The sequence below is a fragment of the Chiloscyllium plagiosum genome, unplaced genomic scaffold (assembly GCF_037043375.1).
Source record: "Chiloscyllium plagiosum isolate Xiang-an unplaced genomic scaffold, Cpla_swu_hap1 HiC_scaffold_37, whole genome shotgun sequence".
NCBI classification, from domain to species: domain Eukaryota; kingdom Metazoa; phylum Chordata; class Chondrichthyes; order Orectolobiformes; family Hemiscylliidae; genus Chiloscyllium; species Chiloscyllium plagiosum.
The window spans coordinates 9,026,999-9,049,666 of NW_028270175.1; the positions used below are offsets into that span (position 1 = coordinate 9,026,999).

Below are 22,668 nucleotides of genomic sequence, written 5' to 3' on the forward strand. Positions count from 1 at the left end.
CAGGTTTTATGTCTGACCGGAGACGAGAGAACCCAGCAAGAGATCGCATGTAAACCACCCCCTTTGTAGTGTTGGAGCAGAGAGTGACAAGGTATTTCTCGCTTGTATGCTCCCCCTCTGCCACTTACTGACGGCACACTGACATTACCAGGGACTGGGAGAAAAGGGGAAAAAAAAAAGTCCTTCTCGCTTTCCTTTTGTGCTTTAATTGTTGTCATGGTTTGCTGAAGTCAGGCCAAGCCGTGAAGAAGTGCAAGCCTTTCCTGCGCTGTGTTGTCTGTATTATGTAGGGTGCCTCCAGTCTGAGTGATTAGTGGCTCGTATAGAAAAAGGATCTCTGTGCAGTACAATTTCCGCCATTTTCCTTGCTTCCCCTGGTGTATTTTTTTCTCCCTCGCAGTCGAATCTTAGCAAAGGCTGTTCTCCCCCCCGCCTCCCTTGTTGACTCCTCTTTTCTTGCCAACAGAAACGCTTCATTAAGGGCTTGAGACAGTACGGCAAGAACTTCTTCAGGATCCGTAAAGAGCTGCTTCCAAATAAGGAGACGGTGAGTTTTTTTTCCTCTATTTAATTGATCTGTGTTGGTTTCTGGTAATCAATCTGCTGGTGTTCGATTGGTTGTTTTTCTTCTTGATTGTGGTTTCAAAAACTTGTTGTGGAGATTTGAAGGGAAGCAGAGTGGTTTGGCATATCAACAAAAGTGATTTCGAGTCAGAACAGATATTTATAATTAGTGATATGTTTGTGAATCATTCTGGTAGTCTAGAAGCTTCTGTTACTACCTTGCAGGTGCCATTTATCTAATAGTGGTTTTAAAAAATCATATGTGCCTCCGACTTGTAGCTACGGAGAGAATGTTTTTTAACAAAAACAGCATTGTGCTGGGTGTACCGCTTAAACTGCGAGCAATTTAATTTATTGCCGTCAAGTGTCTTTCTTTCGTTTTCTGCCTCTCGCTCTCTGCTGTGAAGAACTTGTACACTATTGTGTAATGTTTTTCAGCAGAGACTGATGTACAAGTGACCTTCCTGCAGCTCATCTGCCACCCCTTCTTTATCCACTGTGTCCTTTTTCCTTTCTGTTTGTTCAGTCTTCAGACAGACTCACTGAGGGTTCCATGTCAGATGCACTATCTTAACTTCTGACAAGCCAACCAGCTAATCATTCACAGCTTGTGGTGGCTTTGAATGAGGAGGGGGGAGGGTTAAAGGTCCGCACTTCTTGTTTTAGAGAGTGAAGTAAATCAGGCAGCAAACAAGTGGTGGATTGTTTTAAGGCAATTATGCCTATAGAAAGTTTCCTTGTGGATAACATGCATAAACAGTTTGGTGTTCTGTCACCTTTACGTTCCATTGTGCATGAAACAAAACAAATCTACTTCTGAACATCTCCCTTGTTAGGTTCTGAACTGTGTTAACTGCTTTTACTTTCATTGCAACAGTGACCAATGATTTTCAGTTTCAAGGAGTGTAACTTAATTGCATCTTCCAGTCAGACTGTTTATAGTGGGAAGCATTATCCTGGTTGTTTGTATAGTTTAATTCCCTGAAATCACATGTAAATAAAATTATTTTGCTAATTTGACAATTCACTGTTTACTATGCATGAAGGATGTCCCCAGGTGAGGGAAAAGGTAAACATAAGATTTGAGGCATTAAATAACTTTAGTGGGCCCATGACTTTGCATTTGGCAGCTGATATTTCTGATCCTGGAGTAATTTAAGCAATGACCTGTTTACAAATACATTCTTTAAGTGTGAAAACATAAGGCTAGTTTAAAGAAATTTTAATCTGACTTTTTTCCATCCCTTATTGGTCAAAAATTTCAAAAATTACTTTGCCTCACCTTTATAGAGAGCACAATCTGTCATTGGGAAAAGATAATTGAGGGGCTTTTAGAACTTCTACTCTCAAATACCACTGTACCTTACATGCACATTACGCGTCGTTAACCAACATAATTATCCATGGACAAGCTGATTAAGTAATGTAGGAAATGAGAACAGCAAATTCTGGAAAAACTCAGCAGATCTGGCAGCATCGGCGATCTGCTGAGAAGGGAACAAAGTTAACATGTTACATCCTAAGTGCCCTTAAACATTGTTTCTCTGATTGCACATGCTGCTGCACATGCTGCTTGACCTGCTTGGTATGTGCTGCATTTTCTGTTTCTATTTCGTATTTTCAATATCATTTTTATTAAATAATATGAAGGTCTCAGCAGTCGTAATCTGTGCTTTTCATTGCTACAAGCATATTCTAAGTACTTTCTGTTTGTAGTCCATCAGAGCATCACTGACAACCCGGCTTCAGGCAGTTGAAATTCACCATATTTACGAACTGCTGTCAATTTGGGCTTCAGACCTTAGCTGCCACTATCGTTGACCAAGTATGCCCAATTGTTCTTCCCCTCACCCCCCCCCCAAAAAAAGCTCTCAATTTAGCTTGTCATTTCTTTCTGTCCCATTATCAAAAACTGTTACCTAACAAATACTGGCGAGAACAATCTACTGCTAGGCCTCTGGCGTTGCATATGTATAACATCCAGCTAGAAAATGAATACAATTGCTAAAGGATTATTTGCCCTCTGGGACAACAAACACTGGTTTCTCTTTGCTACTAAGCTGACTAAATGTGTACAGAAGCAGAAAGCTATTTTCCCTCTTGATCAGATCAGGTCATTCTACTTTCCACATATGCTCCCAAGTGCTGTTCTTCCTTGGCAACAACTCAAAGGAATGTAAGAGCTCAATCCTTGTTCTGTTTTCATTAAGGGAGGAGAGCGCTATATAGTGATCACGTTGAATTACTAAACTCACTGTATCCAGTATTTTGGTAAATTAATTGTGATAAGACAAGAGGGAGTAATGTAAAAATAACTCCTGAAATATATTCTTTATGTGGATTCTGCAACATGAATACTGAGAAATATGAACCTGAGAGTGGGGAGAGCACTTTACCTTAGCTATTAGAGATTACAAATCTTACCGAGGTACATAGCACATATAGGGGTCAGTATTATGTGCTTTTGGGTAGTCTTGTGTTCACAAAGAGAGATGTTTTATTGAATTGTTACACTGAAAAGGTATCAGTAAGGTGGTGTCTGACCATTTGGGTTAATATAGCAAACCCTGGCTGTGTTCTCATCAGTTGTGCCACCAAAACTCCCAAACACAGCACCACCATATGCCTATCAAAGCTTCTCAATAACAGTAAAGAGGACTTGCCAATTTTCTCTCATCTCTGCTCACTTAGACTTAGGTTTAAAATCAACCTGATTATTCTAACACCATCTTCATTGCCATGATTATTACTGTATTTGACTAGATTCTCTACAGTGTAGAAACAGGCCCTTCGGCCAACAAGTCCACACCGACCTTCCGAACAGTAACCCACCCACACCCATTCCCCTACCCTATATTTACCCCTGACTAATGCACTGATCACTATGGGCAATTTAGCATGGCCAATTCACCTGACATGTACATCTTCGGACTGTGGGAGGAAACCGGAGCGCCTGGAGAAAACCCACACAGACATGGGGAGAATGTTCAAATTCCACACAGACAGTCACCCGAGGCATCAGTCGAACTCGAGTCCCTGGCGCTGTGAGGCAGCATTGCTAACCATTGAGCCACTGTGCCACCCACACAGGCTAGGAAAGAAATGTGACTTATTCCAGTTTCATATAGTTCAGCCAACTTCATGTAATTCAATGCTGCCACTGTGTTAATTCTGCAAGATACAGGCTGCATTATATGCAATTAATAAGTATTGGATCAAGCCCAAAAAATAGATCTGAAAGTATACTTCCAAGAAGATGGAACTGCATCTATCCAATTAGTTGCAACTATGCCAATTAGTTCACATGTTACATTGAGGAAATAGAAATAATGCTCAGGTTGAAGGGGAAAATGTCTATTTGGAACCCTTTCAACAGGTAGTAATAATTGCATGTGTTTTGTACTTGGTCACATTGGCTGCAGATGTGTTTATGCTTTTCCATTTCTCTTAACTAATGACATTTCTTCAAAAATGTGAATGCATGAATGGGATGTCACTTGGAAAAGGTTTGAAAGCATCTTCTATTATGGAATTAGAAAAGGTAACATACTTAGGACATTAAAAATGCATATATATCTCATCATCAATTAGGTTAATGTGGAGAGTCATTAACAGGTTTGAACTTTGTAATTTAACAACCCCCTCCCCACCCCCCATTTTGAAGTCTCTCTGTTCACCCTGATGAAATCCATTATACTTGTACAGCACCACAGCTGGTTGGAGGGTTTCATTACAGCAGTTCAGGCTTATTTTGGTGACTTTGTTATAAAATTATACACAGCTAATTATCAATGGCAAAAAAAAGGTTCTGTGGAAGGGTCAATGGACCCAAAATGTTAACTCTGCTTTCTCTCCGCAGATGCTGCTGGACCTGCTGTGTTTTTCCAATGATTTCTGTTTTTGTATCATTGATAAAAAGTTGATTTGATGTACAAAACTGCTCAAGAGGTGTCATACAATTACTATGGTATCACAATATATGTGACGCAACTAATGCATTTTTTTATTCACAAGCAATGCCATTGGAGAATGAAATATTAGTTACAAATCTGTTTCATTCTCAAGGCAGGTAAATCTTTTACCTGTGAGCACTATGCTCCAGTTCTTGCTGTAATGTTGATATGAAAAGTCATTGATTTAAATGCCTAATAACTGTCTGATTCTGTTGCCTCAATATTTGATGTGATCAATACATGAATATATAAACTAAATAGCAGTTCAATAGTTTCCATCTACTACAGCAGTGCAATTTCACTTCTGTTCCTTTGAGCTTGGTCGATTATTCATTAATTCTCCCATGACAGATGGAATTTATATTATGTAATTTCTAAATTTTGTCATAAATAGCTTAGTAGTGTTAATGTTTGAAACTACTGCTGGTGCCTCCTTATGACAGTTTGGCCTGTTTTTATCTAAAATTTTCAAAATTTTAATTTCAGTCTTCTTAAATTTTGTCTTCAAAATTTAAAGTAATGACGTTGGATTAAATGAGCCTGTCCTCCTCGTTTTAAAAAATCAAGCTGTATTCTATGTTGGCATCTGTAAATTGGACCAGTGATACATGTTCATAAAATTCCATATAAATGTATACAAACAAAAATAACTCTTCCTTACGCATGTACGAGTGCTGCCAACACCATGGGACCAACCTGACAAAATGTTACAAGTAGATATAATAATTGTGGCTGGTACACCCCTGTCACTTTCGAATATCTAGTTAGCATCCTACAAGCTATGTGAGTAAGTGGGAGAGTACAGCAATTTTTTTTATGTTTGCTAGGAGTTTAGGAGAAAATATTGAATTTAGCAAGAATATATTGTAATGAACTAGCTGTTACATTTCTAATAATTTCAGTAATTCCTGTGCACCTTGCCTAAACATTTGTTTCTAAGAATAGAAACTGTAAGCCAGTTAGCAAAGGATGTAATTGCAGAGCATTCAAAAATGCATTTTAAAAAAAGCAGATTTTAAAATCAGCATGACTTCATGAAAAGGAGTCATGCCAGAAAATTATTATAATTCTTTGATGGGGTAGCAAGCAGCATTGATAAAGGGGAAGAGGTAGATGTGTTATTATGTTTGGACTTGCAATAAGGCACCACACACGAGGTTGCTGCACAAAATAAGAGCCCATCTAATTAATAGAAGTTAAGAGACTTGGGATAAAGGGGGTATTTTCAGGTGGCAAATTTTAACTAGTGGTGTGTCACAGGGTTCAGTGTTAAAGACGCTGGATGATGAAAATGGATGTACCATTGCTAAGTTTGTGGATGACATGAAAATGATGGAAAGGTAAATGGACTTTAGACTTCCTCAAACTATACAAGACAGTAGTCAGACCACATCGTCAATACTGTGAATATTTTTCATCTACTTATCTAAGGCAATATATCCTCACATTGAAGGCAGTTGAGAAGCAGTTCCTGAGTTTGATTCTGAGGAATGAGGAATTTTCTCGTGAGGTAAGGTTGAGCAGATTAGTCACTGGGGTTTAGAAGAATAAGAGGAGACTTAATTAAAATTTAGAAGATTCTTGGGGGCTTTGACAGGGCAGATGCGGAAATGTTGTTTCTCCTCATGGGAAAGTTTATGACCAAAAGGCATAATCTCGAATAAGGGATTACCCATTTAAGACAGAGATGAAGAGATTTTTCTTCTGAACGTAGTCAGTCTGTAGAATTCTTTACCACCAATGTGCTTCCAAGGCTGAATCATTTAGTATATTCAAAGCTGAGATCGACAGATTTTTAAGCAGTAAGGGAATCAAGGATTATAGGAATAAAGTAGGAAAGTGGAGTTGAGGACCATCAGATCCACCATGATCTCATTTAATAACAGAGCAGCCTTAATGGGCCAAATGGCCTACTACTTTTGCTCAATTCATAAATGGTTGGTTGCTCATTGTAAATGTGTTAATAGCTACTGAAGTGGTATATGTATATTAAAAAATTAAAATATTTTATAATAATTAGATTTATCTTGTGAAAGTAGAATGTATAATCACAGTGTTCAAATACAATATTTACAGAACTCATTGTTCTAGCCATAAAGACTGAAAGAGACCATCTTGATCCCAAAATGCAGATGAGAAATCTTATACCTGTCAAGTTAGTTATAGAAATTGCATTTGTTTATGTAAAGAATTTGTTCAACTGGTAATGCCACATAATTGTTTTCGTAAAGCCAATGATGATCCTTTTGCTGTGAAATAAAGTAACTTCAATGGGTATACCAGCCATTAATCCTTAATAATTGTCATTTAGATTATTCGTCTGTTAGATTGTTTAACTAATTGAAGCAAATCCAATAGATGGTAGTAACAGTTGAGTTAACAAGTCAGATTGCATATTTTTCATTCTGCTTGTAAATGTGAAATTTTCTATTGGTAACTGCATGTAGAATAATACAATGTAAATTCAGGCAGTGGTTCATGTTTGCAAAGCATTGTCTTAATTTTAATTACAAAACCAGCACATTTGTATATTTTTGTTCCCTTTGTAGGAGTATAGTTGCTATTATTATAGCTGTCAGGAATAAGGTTGGGTGGTTCTATCGAGAATGAGAATGACATTTTCAAATTAATCAGACCTTCCTAAAGGATGAAACATGTCCAGGACTGCAGTATTCATTCCATCTTCCATTTTTCAAATATGCCATTATCGCAAAATTTATGGCCACATCATCTTGTGCACTTAAATGTCATTGTATTATAATTTGAAAAATGGTATTTTAATGACCATGGCATATTTAATCATATGTTTACCTGTCCTTTTGCCTTTTCTCATAATGTTTAACCATTACACAGCTACAATGATCAGTGTGAAATAGATTCGCAATAGTGTGGAAATGGGCCATTTGGCCCAAAAAGTCCATACCGACCCTCTGAACAGCAACCCACCCAAACCCATTCCCCTATACTGTACATTTACCCCTGACTAATGCACGTAACCTACACATTCCTGAACACTATGGGCAATTTAGCATGGTCAATTCACCTAACTTGCACATCTTTGACAGTGGGGAAAAAAACCATAGCACCCAGAGGAAACCCACACAGACACAGGGAGAATGTGCAGACTCCACACAGAGTCACCCAGGGCTGGAATCGAATCCAGGTCCCTGGCGCAGTGAAGCAGCAGTGCTAACTGCTGAGCCACCGTGCTGCCCTATTGATGAGCATTACAACTCTTCTAATTATTTTAATGTATCACGTTCCTACCAAATGTTCAGTGTAAGGTATTTTTGATCCAAGGTATAAGTGTTCTTCTATTTATTTCTGGAATCTATTAACTGCAAATTTGCTTGCTCCCTCTCAGACCTCGTATTACAAGATACCAGGTTTGGTCTGAGCAAAAAATGTCAATGTGAAGAAAGCAAATTAAGGCAATTGTCCATATTAGTCATCCACTTATAATAACAACTTTATTTATTTAGCACCTTTAATATCCCAACCCACTTTGTAGAAGTGTCATTTAGCAAAACTTTGATTTCTAATTGCAGATGTTTTGATGCTAGGGTGGTGACCAAAGGCTTAATCATACAGATAGCTTTTAAGGAATAATTTCAAGGAGGAGAGAAAAGTGAAGAGGTTTGGGCATATAATTCCAAAACTTGGAATCTTAGTAGCTGATGACACTTGTCATCTTCAGCAATATGTTGATTGGCCCACATTACTTATACCATGCCGGTCTTAAATGTAGTGTAGCCAAATGGTTTAAAAATCAACTTATTAATAAAATGCCTTGCTCAAATGCTATTGCCAATTCAAAAATGGGGAACCATGATTGCTAAACAAATGGAGCAAGTAGAACCAAAGGTGTCCATTAGGATTGGAGAAGCACAGTTACTTCAAGGTGTCATCAGTCTTAGCAATTAGTGATTAGCAACAAGGCCCAGGTTTGGGGTGGTGTTGAAAGGAACTGAGATTTTTAAATTACACATGTTGGTTTACCAGGCATCATCATAAATTCAGTGAACATAATTGCGGAGAGGTGAATGAGACAGTTCAATTTAGGAGTTGGGCATCAGAGTTTGGATAACTTCAAATTTACAGGTGCTGGCCAGAAGCATGTTGGAGTACTCAAATCTAGAGGTAGAGGATCACAGAAAACTATCAAGCAGAAACAGCAAGTAATAAAGATGGCAAATGGAATTTTAGCATCTATTGCTAAAACAATAGAGTACAAAAGTAAGGAGCAGTAGATGAACTGGACAAGGCATGAGGGAGACCGCACCTAGAGTATTGTGTGCAGTTTTAGTTCCTTTACTTGAGGAGGGATCTAGTTGCATTGGAGACAATTCAGAGGAGGTTCACTAGATCGATTCCAGAGATTAAGGGTTTGTCTTATGAAGACAATTTAAGCCTACATTGTCTGGCGTTTAGAAGAATGAGAGGAGATATAATTGAGTTATATAAGATGCTTACAGACAAAGTAGAAGTAGAGAAGGTGTTTCCTCTTGTGAGGCAATCTAGAGCCAGAGGTCATAGTTTTAGGATAAGGAATAGCAGATTTAAGACAAACGTGAGGAAAAATTGCTTCTCTCAAAGGGTTGTGAATCTCTGGAATTCACTACCCCTGAGTGCAATGGATGCCAGGACATTGAGTAAACTTAAGAAAGCAATACATAGATTTTTAATTTGTAATGGATTGAAGGGTTATGGACCGCGAGCAGGAGAGTGGAGTTGAGGCTGAAATGAGATCAGCCATGATCATATTGAATGGTGGAGCAGGCTCAGGAATCTTAATTGCCTACTCCTGCTCCTAGTTCCTTTTCTGTGACTTATTTTAATTCTTACTTTCTAGTCATTTGTTTAGCAATCATGGTTCCCCATTTTTGAATTGGCAATAGCATTTGAGTAAGGCATTTTATTAATAAGTTGATTTTTAAACCATTTGGCTACACTACATTTAAGACCTGCATGGTATAAGTAATGTGGGCCAATCAACATATTGCTGAAGGTGACAAAGTAGAAACATTGTGTGATCAGGTGTGGTCTATATGGAAAGAATGATGTTTACAAGATGTCAGCTGCAGAATATTAGCTGGAGGCATATTTCATTGGAAATATTATTCGACTTTTATTTATGGAATAAAATTGATCAGCATTTTACAGCTTTACCAGGGGCTGGTGATCCTGATTCCCAGCAGATAAAGGAACTGGGCCAGGTAATCTCAACAGAAAGCAATGGTAGGTCATATGTATTGTTCAGTGATATTTCCTGGATAATTTGTTTTGATACTTTGCCACTGGGTATGAATCAGATTATGGTTTATCTATAACATTATTAGAAATTTCTGTTAGAGTTGATAAGTAATAAAAATTTTGACCCAGCAACGATTCAGAACTTAAAGGTTCTGCTTAATTATCTATTGACATTGTATTTTGCAGATCATATATAAATGTAGTATTGTTTAGTTTTTTAAATTAATTATTTTTTAAGAAAACAAGTATTACTGTATCCCTGATTTTATTATAATTTAGCAATTCTAAATAACAATCCTGTTTATTGCTGCAATTGGGTATTTTTTGAGGATGCATTAATTAAATCACTTTGCATACCTTTTTCATGTTTTATGCATTACTAACTAGTTCACCATTGCATTGTGAACTCCTAAATTGGATTCAGTTTGAATAAATGCTGAATCTGGGACTGAGTAAATTTGAATGAGGTTTCATTGCATACAAGACCTGAATATAGTATTTCTCAGGTTTGAACAAGACTGGAAAAATGTGAGTACCATAGTGGTCACTCCTGAATTAAACTTTACTTTTTCTATAAAATTCTCATTGACTTTTGTTAACAACAAACCACCAGATTATGTATTTAAACCAGGGCCAAAAGCGATTGAATTTGTGTATCCTGTACATAAATACTAATCATAAGGTTATAAGAAGTATTCTAAGTGGCACTTCAACTATGGTGCAGGTGCGCACACTGATGGTCGATATCAGTTTGTTGTCTTCAGGGAAAAATATGTTGGTTACGATATTGTAAAGAGAAATTAGTGCTTTGAAGTAGAGGGCCAAAAGTCTTGGTGAAATCATACTTATAGTGTAAAGTGAATTAAGGAGCTGCTTGATTTGTTTAGATGAGCAAGAATCAATTGAGACATTTGTAGCAAGTGTAAGTAGGTCTAGTAATATCACTTCAACACATCAATCTTGTGTATAACAGTGGCTTTGTTGCCAGAGGTTTTGGGTTGCAAGCAAGATCAAGGGAATATAGATATGATGGGATAAGATCAGTTTACACTGTGACTGTTTTTAACATTTTGTCTTCCATTTATAGTTCAACAAGAGTACCCTGACTAATAGTCCCTTCTCATGAATTTTCTTTTGTTATTTTAACCTTTCACCAACAAATTATTTTGGTTCTGTGGGTTGTAGTCTGAACTGTTACTGCAATAATGCTCACACCTCTGCTGACCCCCTTACTATAATATAGATCTTAAAAACATTAGCGCTGTAAACGTCAGAGAGGCCTTACTCAGAAGTTGACATTCCTCCATACCACTAAAGGTGAAGTGATATCGGCAGCAAACAAATCACTGCCAGTGTTAGATGAGGCAACATGGATTAGTAATTTTCCAGATTTTAGGTAAACTCTACTCTCAAGCACCCAGTGTTTGTTAGCAAAGAAGTTTATTTTTTTGCTGGTCTGCATGGATCTTCCAAAATGAGTGATCTGTTGGAAGAATTGGAGAATTCTGTTTTCGTTTGGAATTGTTCCAGTGTCCTAATCTCAAATATACAAACTGTATGTGGCTGAAGGAATAGTGGGGGTGTTGTTTGTAATCTTTCAAAAATCACTAGAGGCAGGGAAAGTCCCAGATGATTGAAAAATTGCTATTGTAACCCCCTTGTTCAAGAAAGGATCAAGACAAAAGATGGAAAATTATAGGCCAATTAGCCTAACCTCGGTTGTAGGTAAAATTCTAGAATTCATCGTTAAGGATGAGATTTCTAAGTTCTTGGAAGTGCAGGGTCAGATTAGAACAAGTCAGCATGGATTTAGTAAGGGGAGGTTGTGCCTGACAAAGCTGTTACAATTCTTTGAAGCGATAACAAGTAGGTTAGACCAGGGAAACCCAGTGGATGTGGTCTGTCTAGCCTTCCAAAAGGCCTTTGGCAAGGTGCCTCGTGGGAGGTTGCTGAGTAAGGTGAGTGCCTATGGTATTTGAGGTGAGCTACTGGCATGGATTGAGGATTGGCTGTCTGACAGAAGACACAGAGTTGGGATAAAAGGTTCTTTTTTGGAATGGCAGCTAGTGACAAATGGTGTCTCGCAGGGTTCAGTATTGGGGCCGCAGCTGTTCACTTTATATATTAATGATCTGGATGAAGGGGCTGCGGACATTCTGGTGAGGTTCACCAAAGATACGAAGTTAAGCGGATAGGCAGGTAGTTCTGAGGAGTTGGGTAGGCTGCAGAAAGATTTAGACAGTTTAGAGTGGTCCAAGAAATGGCTGATGAAATTCAATGTGAGCAAATGTGCAAGGTCTTGCACTTTGGGGAAAAAAAGAAGACGGGCATGGACTATTTCCTAAACGGTGAGAAAATTCATAAAGCCAAAGTACAAAGGGATCTGGGAGTGCTAGTCCAGGATTCTCTAAAGGTTGACTTGCAGGTTGAGTCCTGGTTAAGAAAGCAAATGTAATATTGTCATATATCTTAAGAGGGTTGGAACATAAAAGCAGCGATCTGCTCCTGAGACTTTATAAAGCTCTGGTTAGGCCCCATTTAGAATACTGTGTCCAGTTTTGGGCCCCACACCTCAAGAAGGACGTACTGGCACTGGAGTTCACACAGATGATCCCTGGAGTGGTAGGCCCAACTTACGATGAATGGCTGAGGATCCTGGGATTGTATTCATTAGCGTTTAGAAGGTTGAGGGGAGATCTGTTGGAAACTTAGAAGATAATGCATGGCTTAGAAAGGGTGGATGCTGGGAATTTGTTTCTGTTAGATGGGGATACTAGGACCCGTGGACACAGCCTTAGAATTAGAGGGGGTCAATTTAGAATGGAAATGAGGAGACATTTCTTCAGCCAGAGAGTAGTGGGCCTGGGTGGAATTTATTGTTTTGGAGCGCAGTGGAGGCTGGGACGTTAAATGTCTTCAAGGCAGAGATTGATAAATTCTTAAATCTCTCAAGGAATTAAGGGATATAGGGAGAGTGCGGGTAAGTGCATTGAAATGCCCATCAGCCATGATTGAATGGCGGAGTGGACCCGATGGACCGAATGGCCTTACTTCCACTCCTATTTCTTATGGTCTTGTGATATGTGCCCGGTTTTGATGAACAGTCATGAAGCTGAAATGATAACTTTGTTTCTATTTCTGTGGATGTTTCATGTTGAGAATTTCCAACACATTCTGTTTCTGTTCACATTTTCAGCATCTGCAGAATATTGCTTTTGCAGCTATGTCATTTGTTTCACTGTGGCCATTGGTCCTCTGAAATTTTCCCTTCCAAGTTAGCAAGTGTAAAGTTAGTATGTCAGCAAACTTGATAAAATGAATAACTGCTGCCACTAGAAACCCACAAAATACATATCACAAGCTAATAATAAAAGGTTAAACAAATATATATTATAATTTGCACTCATTGACATTTTTCCAAAGTGAATGATTAATGGTTAAATGTATGCTTGAAAATCCTAATTTATACTTTTATCAAAAGAAATGAAAACCAGTAGAGCTGTAATATTTGACTATAGAAAATTGGTGTTCAGTCCATATTATTCAGGCACAGTTTGGCTTCAAGTTAAAATATAATTGTCATGGCACAATGAAGGTTGTTCAAACTACTGCACGTTTGTTTAATTTTGAGGTAGTTTAGTCTGCATGAATATCCCAATCAAAACTGCCCATATTCTGTCTTTAGGAGCTGGGTTATATACTCACCAAAGTGAGACTGATTCCTGGCCAGCAATGGAAAATCTCTGCTTAATAAATCTCTGCTGTACCATTTTTTTTTTGCTTTTCACTCAGCAGAGAAAAAAGAAATCACTGGCTTGAGCTAGAGTTAAGAAATCTATTTTGTGTTCAAGTGCATAGGTTTTGTTTTTGTTCTATTTTGAGTTTCAAGTATTTGTTTTCCATTTGTATTTAGTGCATGCAAATCCCAAAGGATCTTTTGATTGAGTTGCCTGTCTTTAGGTTTTTACATTACTGTTGTTAAGCAAAAGCTAATGGGAGCTGAGGAAGTTGGAATACATTTTTAAAAAATGATACTTGTCACAAAAACACAATAAAAATTGCTAACTTTTCCCACATGTGACATGCTTCAGCTTAGTGAAAGACATGACCTTATCAAGCATGTAAACCACTCCACCCTCTCCTTCCCAGTATGAAATGATAAAACTGTCATAAATAAATTGTTCTAAAAGGGATCACTGGTATTACTGGGCTTGGAGCCAGTGTGCAAATCTAATAAGAATAAAACCTTTCTCTTGACCTTTTATTGAAGTTAAACTCCTGATTGCTTTGCACTTCCAGTGAGCAGTGTCTTGCATCAGAAAGGCTGACTGCCAAGCTTCGGGCTCTCTGTGGTGTAAACAGCAAAGGACTGCTTGCTAAAGAAAAGTAACCAGAACACTAACTTAACTCATATGGATGCAGTTTACCTCGGTCTTTGTTTTTGTTTCTTGTGTAAGCTTCGATGTCTTTGTTAGTAGCTGGAGTGAAGCGATTACCTTGGTTCTAAAGTACAATTCACAGGATCTTTTTAAGGACAGAATTGATTTCAAAGTCATCTTTTTAGCCCTTGATTTGTATTCAAGGTGCCTTATATTCAAGCTTTCCTTTGGTGAACTTAGTTCTTAGCTCCGTTAGACCTGATTGCAAACCACACTTCAATTTTATAAATATCCAGTTGATAGTTATCATTTGATATACTGACTTAAATTAGATAATGGAATTATTGATAAGCAAAAGGCAGTAGAATTTTCCATATTGTTTGCTGATCCAGTTCAAAAATATTTTATTGGCACTCAGTCTGTAATCAAGAACATTAGCTGCAATTTAATTTGACTTGACTTGTCAGTCCATTTTCTGTTGATCAAGATGTTGGGAATTGAGCCATTTTCCATTCACTGCACCACCTTCGAGCAGATCAGGACAACTTTAGTGTGGTGCATGCAGTCAAATTAAAGCTACCCCTATCTTGCTCAAACCTCAGAAGATCAGCACTTGTGTAACATTTTTCCATTTTGCACAGCCACCATTTTGTGGTCTGTGATTGAGATTGTAAATTAACGCCAGTTCTTTTGCTGAAATTTCACATCATAGTAAATCACATTATTTTTTAAATTATATTTTAAAAAGCTACTTCACATGCACCACAAAGTTTGTTCTTATTGCATACCACACAAAACGACACATTTGAGAAAAGTCAGTGTCATGATATTTCTTCCTAATGATGTTGTCATTTATATTAATTAGGCAGCCAGTATGTGAACATACTACACAAAACTTAGCAAAGAAGTACATAGCAAATTTAAAAATATAAATAACTGCTAGCATCAGGCCACCGTAAAGTAATTAATTCTTCCTCCATACCCCTGAAAAAACAAAAGTGTAATGTTGAGATATTTTGATTGCCAAGTTTCAGGTTGCATTCCCTGTTGTAATCTATTTCTTTTATTTCCATTATAGTCAAATAGGAATAGGTTTGAACATGCAAGTTTGGAGAGAAAGGAAAATACATAGTTTTCAACTTTGTAGGCATGAGCATTTATGACTGTTAACGATGAGGGTCACTTTTGATCAGCTGAGGTGAGTATGACTTTCCTTAATGTCAGCACAGAATTTGATCAAGAATGTCAACAAGGAGACCTAGAAAGGTTGGAATCAGTGGGAATTGGGAAACCTCTCTATTGGTTGGAGTCATACCTAACATAAAGAAAGATGATTGTAATTGTTGAAGGCCAATCATGTCAGTTCTAGGACATCACTGAAGGAGTTCCTCAGTGTAGCTGTCCTGACTCAGTCATCTTGCTCTTATAGTAAGTTCCCTTCTATCCATAATAATAAAAGTGAAGAGCACTTGGTACCATTTGCAATTCCACAAAAACTAAAGCAGTCTGTGCCCACCTATAGCCGGACCCGGATAACATTCAGTCTAGCAAGTGGCAAGGAATATTTATGCCAAACAAATGCCAGACCATGACCATCTCCAAAAAGAGAGAGTGTAAGCATGGTACTTGCGATTTAACAGCAGTACCACAAATGAAATTAGTTCCATCAACTTCTAGGGTATCCCTTCAACCAGAACCTTAACTGGATGAGCCATATAAATGCAATGGCTTCAAGAGCAGGTCAAAGGCAATTCCACAATTAATAATTCATGTCCTGAATCCTCAACCTGTCCACCATCTACTAGGCATAAATTGAGAATGTGATCAAAATTCTCTCCGTTTGCTCAGGTGAGTGCTCGTCCACCAATACAGAGGTACCTCGATTAGCTGACATTCAATTTCCAAATATCAGATTCTCCAGCAAGATTGCAAGTCTCGATGCTTGGCTAAACTGTTATTGGCATTCGATTATCCAGAGTTCGATTAACCGACCAAAGTACTCCCTGCCCGTGTCCTTTGGATAATCGAGGTTCCTCTGTACTCAAGAAGCCATCTACAATAGCATAACCTATTTGATCAGCTTCCGATCTACAGCTTTGCACATTCAAACCCTTAACTACTGATGCAGTGTGTGTAACAAGTGTAGTACATTGCCAAGACCCTGATTTGATCTATTGTCATGTGTCCCTAAGTACAGTTAAAAGCTTTGTTTGCAAGAAGTGCAGGCACATCATAGTAGTAAGAACATACAGATAATAGGGTGGAAAAAAATGCCTGGACAGAATAAAGTATATAGTTTATACTGCACAGGATGTGAACTGATCAGCATTATTTGAAGTTGAGTGTCCATTCATCAATCTAGTAATGGCAGGGAAGGCACTGTTTTTGAACCTGTTGATTCTGTGTTCAAGTTTCTGTATCTTCTGCCTGATCAAGAGGTTGTAGGAAAGCATTACCAGGTAGAATGGGTCTTTGATGATGTTGGCACCTTTTCCATGGCAACGAGTCATGTAAATGGAGTCCATGGATGGGAGGTTGGCTTCCATGAAGGTCTGGGCTGTGAGCACAACCTTTTGTAGTTTTCTGCAGTCCTGGGCAGAGCAGTTGCCATACCAGGGCTGTTATGCACCTGGAGAGTATGCTTTTTGTGGTGCATCTGTAAAAGTTGGTGAGGATCCTTCTGGGCATGTCAAGTTTCCTGAGCTGCATGAGGAACAAGATACATTGTTGAGCCTTCTTGACTGTTGCATCTACGTGGGAGGTTCCAGACAGGTGGTCGGTTGTTGTCACTCCGAGGAACCTGACGCTCTCAACCTCTGCTCCATAGATGTAGATGGGGTCGTGTCCTCCTACTTTCTGAGCTCAATCATCGGTTCTTTAGTTTTCCTGACATTGAGGGAGAAGTTATAATCATTGCACCACAACACCAAGCCCTCTATCTCTTATCTGTATTCAGACTCATTGTTGTTTGATATCCATCCTACCATGTCAGCAAGCTTGTAGATGGCACCTCCCAAACCAATTAGTTCTGCCACTTAGAAAAACAATTGCGGCAGATGCATGGAAACACCTGTAGGTTTCCCTCTCAAGTTGCACACCATCCCGACTTGGAACTATATTGCTTTTTCCTCAATATGGCGGATTCAAAATGTGAGACCCTCCTTCCTTAAAGCACTGAGTGTAGCAATGTGATTAACTCTTACTTGACATGGGCACTAAATGCTGGTTTAGCTAATGATGCCCACGTCCCATGAGTGAATAAAACAACTTAATAGCGAAACATCAAATTTTAGTTAAAGCAAACTTAGATAATGTTGTGAATGAAAAAATAAGGATGGCTAAGATCAATTAAATAGAGTTCCTGATTGAATCCTGCTTCTGCAGTCATCATGTTCATTAACATGATTCCAGGCATTTGTGAAGTTCAAGTTGACCGCTTTAATTTTGAGGTAAATTATGTGACAGGCATGTTGCAGTCCAACACTGACAACAGCATAAATGTATTCTCGGACTAGCAATGTTATATAGATCAAAAAGTAAATCAGAGGTATTTTGTTACAAATAAGTGCAGGAGGCTTAGAAAAGCACAAAATAATTCTGTGGCCTCTATTGCAGGGTACTATAGATAGGTAAGATTGCATTACACAGACTATGACTTGTGTGGCTATTTTTATACAAGAAATACATCTCAGATTTTCTTTTATACTGACCGTAAGAAGACTACATTTAGTCTTATGCTATATGCTCAAGTCTCTGGAGTAAAACTTGAACTGCCAACCGTTTATCCTTTAGCCAGTGCCACTAAAACCATAATTTCTGATCATTTATTCTATTACTCTTAAGGGATGAAGCTGTGTGCAAATTGGCTGCTGCTTTTCTGCTTCATAATACTAAACTGCTCTTAGAAATACTTAGTAATGACCGATTTTGGAAAATCCTCAGGGTGTGGAGAGCACTAAATATATGCAAACATTGTTTGTATTGCTTCTTTTCTAACATTGTGTCTTGTGAACGTTAAATATTCAACTTTGATATAATCTCCTTGTTCATCGAAGATCCTTTCAGTGCATATCTGCTTTTTCTTACTAGATTGCACTGGATCTGCACCCTTTCAGTCTTACCTTTTTGTATTTCCACAGGCCAAGTAAAAGTAAATCGGCAATTTTTCTTTTTATCTAATCTGGGCAATAGCCTTTTTTTTTCCATCATACTATATTGTGTTTTTGCCCATCAATTACTCTACATCTTGAATTTTCTATCTTAAGTACAAGTCTAGATAAACCTTTATGGATCCTCCTTCATAAATGCTTTCCTGTATTACCGGTGCCTGTTTTTGCTGTTTAATTAAACAAAATAACATTTAATGGTGGAACTTTGCAAATGCAGTAGTAATGTGTAAAATTAGAAGACCGTGCTTAAAATTCTGTAGACAGCCTCTGCTTTTTTTATCACATTTTCCTTATCCCAGTCAATTTTACTTTGAGACTATTGAAATTATAGCTCCATTAATGTACAATTCTGTAACTTAGCTGTAAATGATTGTGCTGCATCCAGTGATGTTGTCAATCCCTTGTTGCTGGGATTCTGTTTAGGCTTTTGTTTCAAGCTCTTATCTCCTGAGGTTAACATATTTTCTTCAATACCTTTCATTCTTTTCAATCCCTCCTGCATATAGAAATGTTTAATTGGTGACTTAGCAAAGTTTCTACCCATGTTTCAACTATTGCTTGTTCTGTCATAATCTTTTTGTTTTAACCAATGCCTCTAATTCCCGAACTGCATTTTTATACCATCTTCATTACTTATACATGTAATCAGTCTTGTTTTGCCTTTTGGTTGAACAATTTCTGCTCTTTTGCCTCTTATCCTGATCTGTCCTTTTAAAAACTATCTGGTCCTGATTGACCTTTTTTCAATTTTCTGTCTGGTAATTCATACTTAAATTTATTTTTCTTTCCAACTGCTCTGTTTTTCTCTCCCCCTGCCATATGCATTTTATCCCTCACCTCAGTTTAATTAGCTGCCTACGCAGTATTGGTTCCAGCTCTGTTAAAGTTTAAGACGAATTATCAATACAACTTTCATGCCATCCTGGAACTCGTCCCTGTGCCCCAACAACCTCCACTGTTCTGTCCACATTTACAGTCATATATTTATCTCCCTAATCTTACTATGCTTTCGTGGCTAATGTATAACCCTGATAATTCTAGGATTATTGCCTTTTGAGGTCTTGTTTCTTAATGTATGATCCAACTTCAGGAACACTTGGTTAGTTTATGGGACCACCTGATCCAATTTCCCCAAGGTATCTAGCAGTTACTATATCTTTTATAATGATACATTGAGCACAAACAATTGTACAACAAAAATTGTACAAGCGAAACTCCGCATGTTTGGAAACGTCTGTGGAGAGAGAAACAATTTACGGTTTGACTCCATTTGTTCTTCAGAACTCATCAATGAGTTGGGCCATCATACTCCTAGGAAATAACTGCCTCTACCCCAGTGGCAACTTCCTTATTACCACTTTGCTTCTGCTCAACTCCTCATCCTGTTAGGTGCTGTAGCTCACCTCGTACCTGTCCTGCCTCAGGTTGTCACCCTTGGAATAAGTCAGTGCTGTAATCTTTTGTTGCCAAGAGCTCAGAGACCCTGCACTTCTTCCTAGTCCATTCCATGCTGTTTGATCATTCATTCATTTCTGGTCTGATCTTCTACCACTCATCCTGTTTGTAAAGTGAACATGGCTAGGCATCTGTGTTGCAGAAATCTATTTGCCTCAATATGTGAGGGAATTATCTCCCTTTCTGAAGCTCCATATTTTGAGTGAATACAGCTGAAGACTGAAGATACTCTTTAGCAAGCGTACTTGACCAGAATGCTCAAATTATCCCATGAAAATTCACATCGCACCCCTAATGCAGCCATATTTACTTGTAGGAAAATTAGACATAAGGAAATTGAAGTAGTGATAGACTCGTGATTCAATACCAAAGGCACATTTCTACCAAATGAAAAACTGATTAGGTTCAGCTGTTGGACTTAGTGACATATTGACTGGTGTAGAATGTCGTTCATATACAGATCTTTTAAGGAGACTGGAGAAATACCTCCTTTTGTAAACTGCATATACATTACGAGTTGCCACTTTAAACGTGTCATCATTTTGTTTGATAATTATTCACTATTGTGATTCACTTAATCAGGATGTGTTATAAACTGAATGTTTGGACGTATTTTTGTCTGGTTGAATGTAAGTAGAGTTAATTTAATTATCAAATTGAAGCATGTAGATAAAATGTTTAAAATTCTAAATAGTTTTTCTTGAGCTTCTAGTAAAAATCCTGGGTAGACTATGTAATAACTTATTGGGTAAATTTAAATGTTTGCATTAACACAGTACCTTCAACATAGTAATATATCCATAGAATTTCACAGGGTCATTATTAAGTAATATTTGATGTTGTGCCAGATTATGTGATAGTAAGGAAAGTGACTGCAATAATGTGCAATTTTCTTCCAAGCTAAATTTAGAGGTAACCGTACAATGGTTTTTTATGACCTACTTGTATGCTGCTTTAACCTCCAAGTATTTTATTGGTAATATTATCAATGCATTCTGAAGGCTGAACAACTCATGTATGTCTCTTATCACCACCATTACATTGGAACTGTGTGGTATCAAGTTGGAAAGACTGATGAAGATCACACAAATTAAGGCTCTGTTTGTTTCTCACATATTCTTTATTGCATGCTAAATAATAAGCTTTTTCTATTCTCCATCCTCCTTACAGTAGAATATGTTTTTTCTATACATACATCCTATCATGAGGCTGCATGATGATCTAATTCACATTCTTTATAGGTATTCATATTGCCAATTATAATATAGCAATTATCTATGGTTGCTGTGTGGAAAATGATTTTTATTACAACACGGGGAGCATAAAACAGCTTTAGAACCCTGTTGGTGGGCAATGAGCTACTCTATTATGTTCACTGAGCAGTGTTGCGGGAGGAATGCTGGGAGAAAGACTCATTGCTGCTGGCCTGGTTAAACATAGTGATAACATGACTGGAAATCCACCCATATGTAGGTAATTAATCATCAAATTTTATTATGCAACATTGGTACAGGGTGTCAACGAGGTTCACCTTGGAAGAGTATGGGGTTGAATTAGATTAACGCAGACAGAGAGGATGGAGAGCCTGTCTTGTCAAGGCTGGACATTGCTTAATTGGGGCAATAGGAATTCCTGTAACTCAAGTTTGTAAAATGACGCAGTTCACAAGGAAAACATATTTTAAACTTGTTCAAAGTGTACCTCTGCATCAGTTCAGACTATGTTTTTATCCTGTTTAATCTCTCAAATATACAAACAGAAAGTGCTACAAATACTCACCAAATCCAGTGCCATCTGCAGAAAAAAAAAGTTAATTTGATTAACTTCATCAGAACCTGGTTCTGACATTTGTTATGATTCATGAGAAATTCATGAAAAATGAAATAGAACTTCTATCACCAGAAAGTAGATTAAACAATTTTTAGGATGATGAAATAGGGCTGAATTATAGTGGCAGCATCCAAGAAGGAGAAACACGTGAGTTGTTTTGGAACTATACTCCATTTTAATGTGTTTGGAGCAACGAGAAATGAATAACCTGTTCTATCTTCATTGCATGCAAGCCTTCATGACAGAAAGGGTGACTAGAAATTGGTGATTGTGGAAGTAAATGAATTTGTTGACCATAACACCTTGCTCGCTGTTTACAGTGATGAAGAGGGAAAAGGGTTTTGGTACTGTGCATTTTACTTATCCAAGTTGCCAGGAGGGCAGAGTAGATTTTTCTGTGGAGTAGTACCAGGGAAATGTATTGACAGCTGACTGAAAATTAATCAGTGTTTACCAACATGTCTGCAGGGACCTAAACATTATTACTGATTTAGACTTGAATACACAGGCTATTCACCATATTGGCAGTTTTGAGATGGAGTGTATGTTATTAACTTTCTAAGGATTGAATATGGCCAGTGCTGCTTGTAATGAGCTAGGAAGGTGAGTTATGGGATATAAAACTTATTAGCATTACTTATTACAAGTCTTTCACATTCCAGAATGCTGACACGTTAGAGTATATTAACAGGCTTTCTTCAGGCACGATTCAGATTTGCTGACTGAAGCTTGTCCTTTTGTTTTCAGTTGGGAGAGCTCATGTTAGGAGCATGCTACAAAGTTCTGCTTTTCGTGAATTGTTACTGAGAGAGTACTTATTTCTGTATAATGCCTTCTGTTGTGTATGGCACTCCCAATGTGCTAACTGGGTTAGATTTTGAACAGATCCATAACTCCAGTCTGGGCATCCATGAGGTATTGTGGGTTATCAACAGTAGAATTGTATTCAACCACAATCTGTAACCTCGTAATCCAGCAAATCCTCTACTCTACCATTAACACTGAGTCAGGGGATCAACCCTGGTTCAATGAAGAATGCAGAGTAGTAGCTTGGAACAGTGCCAG

The 22,668-nt window shown here is 37.8% G+C and overlaps 1 protein-coding gene across 7 annotated transcripts in view; it reads left to right on the plus strand.

Annotated features, from left to right (window-relative positions):
* rerea (arginine-glutamic acid dipeptide (RE) repeats a) overlaps positions 1 to 22,668 on the plus strand; it is a 571,358-nt gene that overhangs the window by 465,333 nt on the left and 83,357 nt on the right. For all 7 annotated transcript variants that reach the window (XR_006309302.2, XM_043676153.2, XM_043676157.2 and 4 more), the window contains one exon: positions 467 to 547. Coding sequence is in view for 6 of the 7 variants with exons in the window: in XM_043676153.2 (XP_043532088.1) it covers positions 467 to 547 (81 nt within the window). In the remaining variant the exon portion in view is untranslated. The remainder of the gene's footprint in view (positions 1 to 466; positions 548 to 22,668) is intronic.